Raw genomic sequence first — 13718 nt, forward strand, 5'->3', positions numbered from 1 at the left:
AAACACTTTTCTAACCTGCAACTGTACATTTTTACTGTTAGCTTATTAACAGTGTCAGTAACTTAATCAGATAAACAGGAATTTAGTCCAGTAGGCCGCTGTAGGTTTATGAGTGCAGATTTCATCTGTTTTGATTCTTATTTTTTGTACAATGCATATATTTTAAGTTTTCTTTGTCTAAAGGATTTTAGTTCGTCCTCATGCTCACAAACCGTTCTGGAATATGATTGTATTTACTTCAACAGCTTTACAACCACACTGAAGGGGATTGTTACATGATATGTGTGCATCATTTAACATGTACGGTTTTCATTGTTTTGAAAATTTCAGTTACCTTTTTTTTGTGCTTCTTCCTATACGCAGCCTAACATAGAAAATGGTTGCTTGAGAAAAACTGTATAAAAAACAATAAATTTCTTCTTCCGGCTCTTGGAGGGTGCAGACGCTTTTTTTCCTCCTCTCCTCCATATCTTATCCTCAAGGCCTTTGTCTGTCTGTGTGTGCTGGGTGCACGGCTGCTTCTGCATTTTTCTGGAAACTGGAAACTGAAATACATTTAAATGGATCTCGTCAGCTGGTCTCTCAACGCGATTGATAAAATTTTTTCAATGATGAGAACGGGAGAAGGGGCTCCCGGATGTCCTGCCGGTACAGACCCAGTTGGACACATCATGGACTCCTGGAAACAGTGGAACTTGATTTGTTTATCTCAGCTGTCTGTGGAGGACTCTGAAGATGTGTGGATATTCGTGGTGTTGGTGTCAGGTTTCCTGCTCATTGGCCTTGGAGGCTTCCTGGCTTACCGGAAAATTAACGAGCTGTCGAGGAATACTGGGCTGATCCCGGAGCTCAGAGATGGATTGCACCGCGCTGTGAATTCACAGACTCAAATAATTGTCTAGATGAATCGTAAGCTTGGGACTTTGACGGAGATTCATTCTTTGGCACAAAAGATGGATGCCATCAAGGAGAGAGTGGACGAATCAGCACGGATTGGGATAGATTAACATCCATTATTGGGATTCTGAGAGGTTGAGGACCAACAAACTGTAAGATAGAGAAGAAGTTATCTCTGTCTGGCCCCAAAACAATTTCTAATTGGAATCTGGCGTCCTTGAGCCTGTGAGGCTCCAACAAACCCCCCCCCCCCCCCCCCCCTCAGAAGATACGTGGAATGTATCGTCGCTATGGCAACTCAACTCTACCTCCTTTCCCAGCCTGGGCGGGACAGCAGGAAGGCCGCTGAAGCATCCAGGGTCACTGCAACCCTCCAACCCTTAATGCCCCCCCACCCACCCCCCCACCCCCATGCGCTGCTTCATCGTGGCTGCAGGAACTGAAGTTGGGATAGTCCATACCCACCACCCCACCTAGTGAACACTTATGTTGTGTTGTCTGAAGTCTGTTGCATATCTCTGTCTGAGGTGTTTTTTTTTTTGCAGCGCAATGCTGCCTTCCCGGTAGAGGGTAAAGCTTGGTCCGCGAGGTCCGTGCGGCGAAATTGCGTCATTTTAACAACCACGCCCCTCCACCGCGCCTCCGCACGGCCCAAAATTCCGCACTGCACACCTAGGAAAATTTCTAACCACCCGGACGGTCGGATGTGGAAAAACATGGCGGACCGGCAAGATCTAGTAAGGCAGAGGTTCGTAACTACAGACATTTGTATGATTCAGCTCTCAGAGATCACCGTGATCAACATGTTGTTAATATTTCTTGGAGAGAAGCTCGCACTGTTGGAAAAGACGAGAACGCTGTTTAAAACTGCTGGAATGCCATGTTGTAAACAACAGTAATTTTTACTTCTACTATGGTGTAGTGTTGGATGCATGCTGTAGAGCTCCATGCAGCCCCGTTCAGTTTGAGAGAATATTGGCTCACCGCAGAGACGAGCCGCACGAACCATAAACGCTGCGAGTTGTGAAGCGCGTTCCATCCGCGAGCCGCATCACCAAGTGGAAAGTGAATGCGTCAAGCATAAACCAACCTTAACTTTGAAGTGCCTTTTTTTCCCTCCACCTGAACCAGTACTCATGTAACCCTCTTATCTCTATTAAGGTAGTGTGACTCAGGGTTGCGAATGACCACAATCACCAATTCTTGTCATGTGTCTTGCCCATGTATGTCTGATCTCAGAATTGTGTGTACTGAAACTCTAATTTCCCTCTGGGATTAATAAAGTATCTTTGATTTGATTTGAGATGACTTAAAACGCAAAGGTTAATAAAAATATACGGATTCGTGACCAGGTAAAACAAATCTTTGTTTCACTGTTTGTGCGTTCATTTGTGAAAACCTGCTGTGTCTACAACACAGATGTTTTTTTATTTTTATTTTTTTTCCTGGATTAACAGGAAGTAAGTCCGTAGGGGTAATCGTTCCGTGACTTCCGTCATGTGCAGTGCAGCGGTAAAATCCTTCCGTCTAGGTGTTTCGTGGTCAGCAACCTGTGGTTCAGACGTAAAAGCGAAATTTTTATTTATCGAAACACCTGTTAGGTGAAGGTCTCCTGTTTAGAAATCTTAGATAAGGCTTTGGAGAGAGCGACAAAGGAAATGGATGGACAGATTTTGCAAGTAGGTGTTGCGCCAAACCTCTACGCGACGGATTTTACTTGGTTACCGCGGAACATAAAAAAAATGATGTAAATTTTATCGCTAAAGCGAACATTGTTGCTAACTTTTTTACTCTAACATCTTCCGTCTGTCATCTAATTGCCCTGCGTATGGTCTCAGAAAGATAGTCCCAGTCCTTAGCACTATGAAACAATCAGATATGATTGTAAGCATTTTATTTTATGTTCGTGTCAGAGCTGCCACATTCAATGAAATGAATAAAACATGTTTGTAAATGAACAGGCTACTTGTATCAGCATTTTGTTGCCATTTAGATTGTAATGCTTTTTTGTTTTCTAATTAAAATCATGTACTAAAATGTTACAGAAGTTAAGAAGAATGGCAACGTCTTAAAAAGCTCGAAGATCACCCAAATCACATGCCTGACATCTTTCTGTCGTTCTCAGGCTGTTTTGGACTCAGAGACAGCGTCTCTGTCTGTTGGGATGTCCAACTTGTCTGATGAGATCCTACTGTGTATCCTTCATCACGTTCCAGTGTGTGACCGCCTGACGAATGTTGCAATTGTCTGCCGGAAGTTTTACACACTCTGCCACGACAAAACCCTGCTCTCAAACGTCACGTTGTCTGAAGAATATCTGGTAAAGCTGTTTGATTTCTTTTGATTGGTGCTGATGAGGAATTTTTCATGATTGTCTCATTAACTTTTCATTTTCTTTAAGGCTGATGATCGGTTAGTTCGACACATCCTGAAGAAGCTTGGCAACAGCGTGCTGTCTCTCAGCCTGAACGGTTGCTACTGGCTGTCTGGTTCCACACTGGAGCATTTGGCACGCTGCAGAGCAGTAACACACCTCGATGTGACGGGCTGTCGCATCAGTTATCTCTGTCTGTCGCACCTCCTCTCCTCTCTGTCCTCTCTCAGATCCCTGGCGTTTGATGTGAGACCGTGCTTTAACTCTGCTTTGCTCAGTTCAAAAGCGGTGGACTCGCTGAGCCGCTTGACGGAGCTCAAACAGACGCTCTTAACACCAAGCTATGGTGTTGTGCCATGCTGTGCAAAACTTCGCAAGTAAGGACTTGCAAGACAGATGCTTATATTTAGCTGTTTTTAAGCCATCATCCTTAAATATCTCTTCACCCTAGCTACCATGACTGTCAAGCAACTGGAATGGGATTTACTTATTTGTGAGTTTCTGTTTTAAGCTTCCGGGTTACAGATATAAAGATTTGGTTCTCTGGTGTGTGTGTGTGTGTATGTGTGTGTGATAGGCTAATGCTGCAGTTTGACATCCCAGATGTGACCAGAGAGGGTGTGGGTGTTAGCTGTCAGTTAATGGTTGGTCAGAGCAGTGTACCGCATTACGAACAGCTGGAGGAGTTCACAGCCAGACTGGCTCCAGGAGAGGTGAGTGTGTTAGTAATCATTTAAACAAGACCCAGTCCTGTCTGTAACACTGTACGGGATGTTTCCGTGTCTCGTTGGCTGCAGGTGAACCAGACGCTGCTCCTTCTTTACCTGGCGGTGTTCAGTGTTCACATTCCAAAGAATCTCAGAGTTTTCCTCGTGTCGATTCCCGGTCCAAACCCGGTTCACTGGCCGGCTGCTTCCTCGCTGGCTCAAAGTTTGGGTCAAAGAGGAGACCTGGTGGCTCTGCAGCTCCCTCGATCCTGGTTGGATTCTTTTTCTCTAAAGCGAGCCTTGGAGGGGAACAGCCCCAAGCACCTGAGCTTTAGCCGTTGCCCCGCTCTGTGGCCGCAGGTGTTCCAGTCGCTTCTGAACGGAGGAGTCCGAGATGCCACGGAGCTCATCAGCCTCAACCTCAGCGGCATCAACCACGTTCTTTACTCCGAGTGCAGGAGCGTAGAAGATCAGCTGGTTACTGTGACCCTGAGTCAGCTGGCTGAAGTCTGTTCCAACATTAAGCACCTGAATCTGATGCACACACACTACCATCATGAACACACACTTGCGCTGGATGGAGAAACACACCTGTGTACCAGTTTGGGTCGATTCAAACAGCTGCGCTCTCTCACCCTGCCTGCATGCGCTCTGTCTGACGGTGTGAACACAAATCACATCTCGTCTTGCAGCTCAGCTACCTCCGCGCTGTTTCAGGGACTGAAGAAAGCTCCTCGAGTGGGGCTCCAGAACTACAGACCTGACTCAGAATCCTCTCTCTCAGGAGACAGCACTTCAGGGCTGTCTTCGCTAGTAGCTGGCTGCCCTTTTTTAGAAACCTTAGAGGTTATTGGGCCAGGGTTTGTCTCAGCGCTGCCTCGACTCGAGCCCTGCACTCGTGCCAGCGTGGAGCCTCGTGGTATGTGCGCCTGGGCCAGGGAAGTTGGAGACGCACACTTGGCGGCACTTGAAGCTTTGCCTCAGTTGCGCCGTTTGTCTCTGGCTGGACTTCCTGGAGTTCTCAGAGGAACAGGACTGGTACAACTGGCCAGACGGTGCACAGACTTAAGAGTTTTGTCTTTAGCCAACCTGGGATCTTTGAAAACTATGAATTACTCCCCTGCTCTGCTGGAGACACTGAAACAGTGCACACAGCTGCAGGAACTCAGGTCAGAATATTCCTATAGTGTTCTTTTCCCTTTTAAAAAAAAGTGGTTTATTTTCTATTTTTAAGATGTTTGGAACCAGTAAAAACAAAATTAAATGTTAATATGATGCAGCTGAGTAAAACTGGTTGTGATCTCTAATTTCTGATCTTTTATTTTTGAGCAGCTAAAGCTCAGGTGCTTTATTTTTTTTATTGAGGTGATGTTTTTGTCATAGGTTGGAGCAGCCCTACCTGAATGCCAACGCGTCTTTCTTTGAAGCCCTGTCCTGCTGCTCTCGCCTGCAGCGGCTCTGCCTCGTCTCCCGCAGCGGGACCTTTGATGCGTCAGCCGCAGAGAACTTCATGGAGCGATGCTGCCAGGTCGTCATGTGCCACATGTTCATGGGAGGCACCTTGGTGTCGTGTCGGAGCCTTCAGAAAGTTCTTCTGAACAGGTTATCGTTTCCATAATTGTGCCAACGTCTAAAACAGAGCATCATTGTGAACCCTTCACCGTTCAGCTGATTGATGCTCTTTGATCTGTTTTCTTCCTGTTAGATTTTCCGCCAAGCGTGGGGCACTCAGCGTGGTCATCTATCCTCTACAACATGAAGACCTGCCATCAGTCATCAGATGTATTCCAGTCACTCTGCTGGATCGGATAACATTATTTCAGAGCCATGTGGCACAGCCGCCCCACTTATCTCCACTGTGATGTCACTATAAACACAGCTAGTAAATCAAAGGCTCCTCTTCCCTCAGGTTCCTGAGAGCTACATCGGCAACTCTTTTGCAAGTCATCATCAGCCATGATTGTTTACATTCGTGTGAAATGTATTCTTTCTGGCCTTTGAGTTTAGTTTGGTTGATGACATCTCATGCATGGTGCTACTTGTGCATCTCAGTCATAACCCACATTATTTACACTTTTTAGTAAGTGCCAACCATAACAAGGAATGAAATTGTTTCAAAATGATGTAATAAATGTATTCAAGTTTTTTTAAATATTGTATTTGTTTTCCAGTCTTGTTTGAATTATTACAGCAGAGTAAGCCACAGTAGTGTGAGAGAAATGGATAACTATGCATTATGTACATATGAGGTGAAGCCAGAGACAATGGATAGTTAGCTGTGAGGAACTTTAATATTGCCAAGTAAATTTTTGATTATTTAACAGCCCATCCAAAATCAACATTCTGATATACTGTTCCCCCATTTCTATAGTCTTAAATGAGCTAAATAAAGAAGATTACTATAGACTATTGACCATTTTTCTCTTTCATTTTTAAAAGTGTTTCAAAACTCCGGAACATGTAAGAAATGACCTTACAGTTGTCTAAATACCACCAAAAGAAAACTGGATTATCAATTATGTGAACTTTGTTTAAACGCAAGTGACAAATTATGTGTTAAATTACTAATTTATGAAATAACCCAAAACTTAAGATAAATGCCATAAAATTAGATTTCTGCTGGAGTTCATGTGGCTTAAAAACTATTTTTCTATTTTTCATGACATGCATGAAGTCTTTAGACCAGCAGAGGGCGGTAAAGGCGTGTTAAAAGTGCAACGGAATAGGCGTAATAATCGATCAACGCTATAGTCTATTAGACCGCTTTAACTATACTTTCACTTTGTAATCTCAAACCTAACAATAGGGAGAAGCATGTGATGTTTCAAGTAGAATATGAACACACGTGCATACTTTTAGTGTATTAACACAGTTTCAAATGTGTTGTTTAAATCTATTATTAAGGTCTGAACTAGTCTGCGTCACTGAAACGTCGTGGTTAGTTCTCGGCTCTCCTGGCGGAATCCCCCGGAACATATGATGTGTTCTTTTTAACCTTGCTGTTTGCGATAGAGGTGAAAATCTACATGTAACCGTAAAGGTTTAAAGATGTTGACAGCCGCCGCCCGTTCGTCTCTGCGACACGGGACTAAAATATCAGTTTCCAGGTTATGGATCCTGTCAGCCGCCAGGCAGACACCAACCACACTGTCCCCTGCTCTATCGAGGTGTTTCTCCGCGGGACACGCTGCTCGGTTTGCGTCTCTGTCAGCTTCTTCTAGAGAAGATACTTTCGGATCCCTCTCCAAAGACCTGACCTCCAGGAGTTCGTTCAAGAAAAGCAGTCCAGACATCCGGGACCTGCGTCACCGAGACGAAGAAGAAGAGGCGGATGACCTGGACAAACCCCGAAGGAGGCCTGGGAGGAGAAATACTCCCTACTGGTACTTCCTACAGTGCAAGAAGCTGATCAGAGAGAACAAGGTTAGTCTGGTTGTTTAATTTTCCCTCCTCTCTTGTTTTTATTCGTATGTATTTAGTGTTTTATTCTCTCACAGCTACAGGAAGCTCTGGATATGTTCAGCAGAGAAATGCTACAGGAGGAGAGGCTGCAGCCTGAGGAGTACAACTACTCTGTCCTGATCGGAGGCTGTGGTCGAGCTGGACAGCTCAAAAAGGCCTTCAAACTTTACAATGATGTAGGAATAAAACTACACTACCCCATCCATCTCCCTAGTAAAATTGACAATTTATGCAACGCTGCAAACTGCTAAAGTATTCAGATCATATTCATTACAGGGTAAATGTTCAGTCACTGTAATTTAGTCTCTAAGCATGTTACTCATGATATTTTAAAAGGGTCTTTCATTGTGTTCAGTTAAAGACCAAGTTCACTGAGAAACTGTGTTTTACTTGTTATTTTTGAAACGTGATCATTCACTCTGAGTTTAACATGCAGGATAAAAGTGAAAATAGTCTTCTGCCCCATTTCCTGCTTTAGCCCCGATAGCAAATGGACAGGGAAACGCTTGGATTAGAAAAGCCAGTCAGATCTACGTCACACATAAAATTAGCATTAATAGATTCACCCATCTGGGCTTGCGAAAGGGAAGGCTGTTGGTTTAGCATCCAGTAGAGAGCAGAGCACGCCTCAGCTAGTAGAAGCTAACTGTTAGTATTACCACTCCACCACACAGCAGAACTCCTTCAGGCTTGTATTATTTCAGGAGAAATGTTGCAAAGCAAATAAGAGTCAGTGGTAGAGTCTTGTTACTGTTAGCCAATCAGAGGCGAGATATCTATAAATCAGGAAATAAGACTCCAAATCCTGCTATTTTCTGCTCTCCTTTGCTTCGGCTAACTTCTATTTCCTGAATCAGGAGATGCCAGAGCCCCCCCCCCCCCCCCCCCCCCCACACACACACACACACACACAGAGATCAACTCACAAGCTGTTCATTTATTCTAAAGACCACTATAGATGTATAGAAAAAACAAGTGAACATGGTCTTTAAGGAGCAAGTCATCCCCAAATCAACTTTTTTCTGCTGATAAACTATATAAATGAGTGTTGTGCTGTAGACAATAATTTGGCACTTTAGTTAAAATTTAATATTCAGTCAGTCCATAGTCATTGTTGCACCCTCTTCAGGTAAAAACTACATCACACTTAAATTTAAATCTGCCATCGCTATTGGCTAAGAGGTACCATATGATGTCACAATGCTGCTTTGAGTGTGTGTGTGTGTATTTGTTTGCCGCTTCACCCTCTCGGTCTGCCAGGCAATGCCTCCTTGTGGCGCATTTTATAAACAGGAAAGGGGAGTGGAGTTAGACTCTGGCAGGGGGTGACTTGCTCTTTAATTGAGGATGACTGTAAACAGCAACAGAACTGCTTGAAGTCCCATCATGCAACCCTTTCTATTATAATGTTCTCACACAGCCACCAGCCTCCTGAGTAATGTGCACTTATTTGCATACCTCCTCCAGATGAAGAAACGAGGTCTGGAGGCTTCAGATGCCACCTACACAGCACTGTTCAACGCCTGCGCCGAGTCTCCGTCAAAACATGCCGGACTCCAGCAAGCGCTGAAGCTTGAGCAAGAGCTCCGTCGCAAAAGCTACCCCCTGAGTACCATCACGTACCACGCTCTGCTCAAGACTCACGCCGTCACCAACCACCTTCAAGCCTGCATCCACACGCTGAGGGTAGAACGCCCTGCTTCTCGTGTAGGAGTTAGATACCTCCGGTATAGGCTCTGTTATGCTACTTTGTTCTTGTTCTTAGGAGATGCTGCAGAATGGACACGCCGTAACTCAGGAGACGTTTCACTACCTGCTGATGGGCTGTTTGAAAGACAAGGAGACGGGCTTCAGACTGGCTTTACAGGTGAACTCTGATACACACAAAACTCTCTTGTATTGATTGGGTTTGTTGTAAGTTTTGAAGTGCACCGATATGTAGATTTGGGCCGATGTTGATATAGCATGCACCTCAACTTTGAGACACTGTCCAAGCAGCTTTTCTGGATTTGGCTTGATCTGATCTGATTGGGACGTAGAAAAGTCGGACACGCCTCAAACCAAATGATGCACATCATGAAACACCTCACTAACAACGCCGAAATCTCTCGTGTAACCTTAACTGAAAATGTAAATCGTGCTTCCTCTGTTACAGGTGTGGCGGCAGATGCTGCGGTCAGGAATCGTTCCCGATTCAAAGAACTACAACATGCTCTTACGAACTGCCCGGGATTGCGGGATCGGTGATTCTGCCATAGCCACAAATATTCTCCTGAGTTCTGAGTCCAACAGCTGGAGAGACACCAAAGACGCGTCCAAGGAGCGCTGCAGGGCTGTGGTGGACCTTGACCTTCTGGAGAAGCAGCTGTTCTTCCAGCAGGAGCCACACAGTAACGATCATCTGCAGGACAACAGTGAGGGAACAGAGTCCACCCATCTGGTTCCGGTCCGACAAACAGAAACCGTCCCACTGCCTACAGCTGATTCTGTAACACCCAGCTTGCTGGACCTTTTTGAAGGGCACCAGGGATCTGTGCTCTCACTCAACGCCGCGGATGTGACGTCTGATCGGCTTGCCCTGATTGGTGGAGCCAAAGGTGTTCTGGAGAAGATGGAAGCGAGCGGACTCACTCCGGACCTCAGAACTCTGACTCTTCTGGCTGACTTGGTGGAGCCGGGCTACCAGTCCCTGCAGCTGTTGCTGCGAGCCGCCAAACAGCATCGAGTTAAACTTGATGTCGCGTTTTTCAACTCGGCGATTCGGAAGGCAGCTAAAACGAGTAACACTGATGAGGCTAAGGTAACAGAAACCAAAACACTGCTCTTAGAGCCATTTGTCCTAGAGGAAAACATCTGACGCAAAACAAACGATTGAAATACTTAAGTTATTCAGATTAGTGATGTGTTTCTCTCCTCAGGCTGTGCTGAGTGTGATGAAACAGCGTAATGTAAATGTGAACATACAGACGTTTGGATGTCTGGCTTTAGCCTGCAATCGGAAGGAGGACGGTCTTCAGCTGCTCAGAGACATCCAGGTGATTACCAAACTAATTCTGAAGGCAGATGTAGATAAAGTGTTAGTCTGGGTTCTGTGACAGCCATTCTTATCCTGTTAATGTGCTAAAATGCTGCTGAGAGTTTTAGAAGAGGGTTGCATTTTCTGCAGGATGCAGGACTGAGACCCAACGTCCACGTGTTCTCTGCTCTGATTGGTCGAGCATCTCGGAGATTGGATTATATCTACCTAAAAGTACTCTTGAAAAGCATGGAAGAGATGAGCGTGTGGCCTAACGAGGTCATAATCAAGCAGCTGGAGTTCGCTGCTCAGTATCCTCCCAACTACAACCAGGTCAGAACACATTTTAAATGAATAAACAATAGAACTACCTTTCTTGTGTCACCTGCTTTTTATTTTAATGCTTCGCTTTGATTTAGTATTTTATTCAACTGCTGACGGATTTCCTTCCCTTTCTGCTCCTTTTCAATCCCAGTACGAGTCTAGAAACAACTACCTGGTACACATAGATGGTTTCCGTGGTTACTACCAGTTGTGGCTGAGAAAAATGCCGGCTCAGAGTGCTGAGGAGGAGCAGTCACAGTCTGAGATGGGTGGTGTGGAGCTGACGACAGAAGATGGACTGACGGAGGCTCAGAGGAATCAGCGAGCAGCAGCTAGGAGATCTAAAGCCCGCCACAGCATCAGAACTGTAGCATGAAAATATTTCAGTTACAGGATTAGCTAGATAACGCTGGATGGATTTAAATCATCGGAACGGAGCATGAATGTTGCATTGATACATATTTGTAATTTATGACAAATTTTGTACAATAAAATTTTTTTCTAGTGAAGCTTTGTGCTGATTTAGTCCAACCTGTTCGTGTACGATGTTTGGTGTTTTACGTGTAGAAAATAAGTATGAAGACATTTTCATGAAAAATTGGGATTATAATTTGGACAGATTATTGTGTAATTCTATGTAATTACAATATTATGGGATTATTTTTTTCATGTAGGGCATTTTGAGTCCAGGTAAATCCAGTGAGGATATTGAGCAGAGAACCAAAAACATTTTGAATAAAATACTGTAAAATAAAAGCAAAACAGATGTATTAATTATAAATATAGATACAAAAATGGTGTTTGCGTTATAAATGTTATTTTATTTATTGAACCTGAAGTCAAATTTTCACCTTTTTTTTTTCTTTTTTTTTAACCAGCTATTCCTCCCCATCCCTGCATATTTCTCTCCTCCTGCTCCCTCATATCATCACACAAACATACACACAGGACCTTGGGGGGTGGACAAGTCATGGAGTGCGGGTATGGACTCCATTTCCGCATTCCTGTGGCAACCTGCCCCCCAATTTTATTTGCACCTTATACACTTCCACCGACGACATTCCACACAAACACACACTTGGCCTTGGGAGTGAGCACATTCGACGGCACTTGGCAGGGGGATTTCTCAGCCTCATCCCGGGTGCCGGTGCCCACTTCCAATTTTAAACTGCACTTAGACACCGAGGGCTGTGGGTGCAAGTGGGGTGGTGCGGTGGCATCAGCTGGCATAGGCCGGATGATGCCCGCACTGCCCGCTCACCACAGCCATGGAATACACCTCATCAACACACACTAACACTATATTGGAGCAGGCGGAGGGAGACTAGGGGTCTTAGCACACCTCTGTTGTTGCTTGGCTTCCTGGGGCTGGAGGCTAGGAGGGAGATCTGGCCGTCTGGGGTGGTAGGTTGCTGTGCTCAGCGTTGGGCGGGGGAGCCTGCTCATCAGCACCCCAGCAGAAAGGGTCAAACTCTGGTTACCGGTGATGGTTGTACCCAGTGTGCAGCAGTACCGGGACCAGAGTGAATAGGGTGTGTATGGGGAGCATGAGTGGGTGTCCGGCGTGCATTTTTGTAAGTCTTTGGTTGTATGTGCATGTGTGAGCATGAGGGAGGGAGTGTGTGACTGTGTTTGTGTATGACTGTATATGTCAGGTGGGGTCTTTGACTCCTCCCCTCTCCTGGGACTTCTTTTGCTGATATAGATCTTCATCTGCCACACCTGGTGAGGGGTGTAGTGCCTTGGTCTGCCTGAGTGTTCGTGGCTCCCGGGTCAGGGGTTTTAAGATTTTTGGCGTCTGCCTGATCAATCCCGGTGGCTGCCTGGTGGGATCAGGGTCCCTGGGCTCTGCTGGGTCCCCGGCGGGGGTGGTCGCCCCATGGTCCCGGGTCGCTGGGTCCCGGGCTCGGCCGGCTAGGGGGTGGGAGGCGGCGGGCGGGCCTATGGGATTGCCGCTGATATCTCCAGGGACTCTGCCGGCTGCTGGTTGTGGCCCCCCGGGGCGACCCTCTGTAACTCTCGAGGGGGGCGGGGGCCTTTCTGGCTGCAGTCTCCTTGGGGTTCCTGTGTTCTGGGGCAGCACCTGGATCTCTGGGACCTGGAGCGCCTCCCATCTCCTACGCATCTTTGGGGGGCGGATCTGTGGTCCCTCACACTCTCTATTGGACGCTCCTATAAAGAAACCTTACATAAACAAGCGTGTGTACACACACAGGTGCTCACATGGTGCTCTCAAAAGTATGGGCTTGGGCACGTTCAACACATGTCTTAAGGCTGTCGTTGCCACCACATGCACTATGATTTATTATGGTGTGATTGTTCAGTTAAGCAATGTTGATTTTATATTTCACTATCAGGTTGACGCGGTGATAGCTTGCTCCTGATGTATTGTTGTGTGGGCCCCATTTTCTTTCTTCTATTCTTTCTCTTTCTGCAGGTCTAGAAGCAGACACTTGTTAATTATTGTTTATTTTTGTGGACCCCCCCACCACCCCACCCCCCTTCTCCCCACCTTTTGTGTTTTTCCTTTCTCTTTCACCTCTGACTCAGTGTCTGGTCGGAATTACAAAGCATTCAAAAACAACAATAAAGTTTTAAGTATCAGGCGTGACATTGAAAGCAGACGCTTTGGCGCTCCACCTGAGAGTAAATCTGTAAGGCTTGTTACCAGCATTCAGACATCAATTCTGTTTGCTTCACAGTCAGACAGGACATGGTAAAAAAAAAAAAAAAAAAAAACAGTATGAAGACATTTTCATGTAAAATTGGGATTATAATTTGGACAGATTATTGTGTAATTCTATGTAATTACAATATTATGGGGGCATTTTGAGTCCAGGTAAACCCAGTGAGGATATTGAGCAGAGAACCAAAAACATTTTGAATAAAATACTGTAAAATAAAAGCAGAACAGATGTATAAATTATAAATATAGATT

General features: G+C 45.4%; 2 protein-coding genes across 2 annotated transcripts; both read left to right on the forward strand.

The window, feature by feature from the left end:
- Positions 1 to 2411: 2411 nt before the first annotated feature.
- fbxl18 (F-box and leucine-rich repeat protein 18) lies at positions 2412 to 6130 on the forward strand. Its single transcript, XM_015964829.3, has 7 exons — positions 2412 to 2576; positions 3023 to 3217; positions 3299 to 3648; positions 3849 to 3984; positions 4069 to 5147; positions 5362 to 5580; positions 5684 to 6130. Exons 1-7 carry the CDS (start codon positions 2556 to 2558, stop codon positions 5838 to 5840), a joined length of 2157 nt encoding a protein of 718 aa, XP_015820315.1. The 5' UTR covers positions 2412 to 2555; the 3' UTR covers positions 5841 to 6130.
- Positions 6131 to 6855: 725 nt separating this feature from the next.
- Positions 6856 to 11289, forward strand: ptcd1 (pentatricopeptide repeat domain 1). Its single transcript, XM_015964840.3, has 8 exons — positions 6856 to 7401; positions 7476 to 7616; positions 8908 to 9126; positions 9206 to 9307; positions 9596 to 10240; positions 10359 to 10475; positions 10607 to 10789; positions 10932 to 11289. Exons 1-8 carry the CDS (start codon positions 7027 to 7029, stop codon positions 11154 to 11156), a joined length of 2007 nt encoding a protein of 668 aa, XP_015820326.1. The 5' UTR covers positions 6856 to 7026; the 3' UTR covers positions 11157 to 11289.
- The last annotated feature ends 2429 nt before the right edge of the window (positions 11290 to 13718 follow it).

This window comes from Nothobranchius furzeri, chromosome 4 (genome assembly GCF_043380555.1).
Source record: "Nothobranchius furzeri strain GRZ-AD chromosome 4, NfurGRZ-RIMD1, whole genome shotgun sequence".
In the NCBI taxonomy this organism is placed as follows: Eukaryota; Metazoa; Chordata; class Actinopteri; order Cyprinodontiformes; family Nothobranchiidae; genus Nothobranchius; species Nothobranchius furzeri.

Excerpts from the sequence above, each read along its gene's own strand:
- fbxl18 (XM_015964829.3), top strand. The coding sequence starts at position 2,556 with ATGGATGGACAGATTTTGCAA. Across the intron at positions 3,218-3,298 it reads CGTTGTCTGAAGAATATCTG|GCTGATGATCGGTTAGTTCG; the intron begins GTAAAGCTGTTT and ends ATTTTCTTTAAG. Across the intron at positions 3,985-4,068 it reads CCAGACTGGCTCCAGGAGAG|GTGAACCAGACGCTGCTCCT; the intron begins GTGAGTGTGTTA and ends CGTTGGCTGCAG.
- ptcd1 (XM_015964840.3), top strand. The coding sequence starts at position 7,027 with ATGTTGACAGCCGCCGCCCGTTCGTCTCTGCGACACGGGACTAAAATA. Across the intron at positions 7,617-8,907 it reads CCTTCAAACTTTACAATGAT|ATGAAGAAACGAGGTCTGGA; the intron begins GTAGGAATAAAA and ends TACCTCCTCCAG. Across the intron at positions 10,476-10,606 it reads AGCTGCTCAGAGACATCCAG|GATGCAGGACTGAGACCCAA; the intron begins GTGATTACCAAA and ends CATTTTCTGCAG.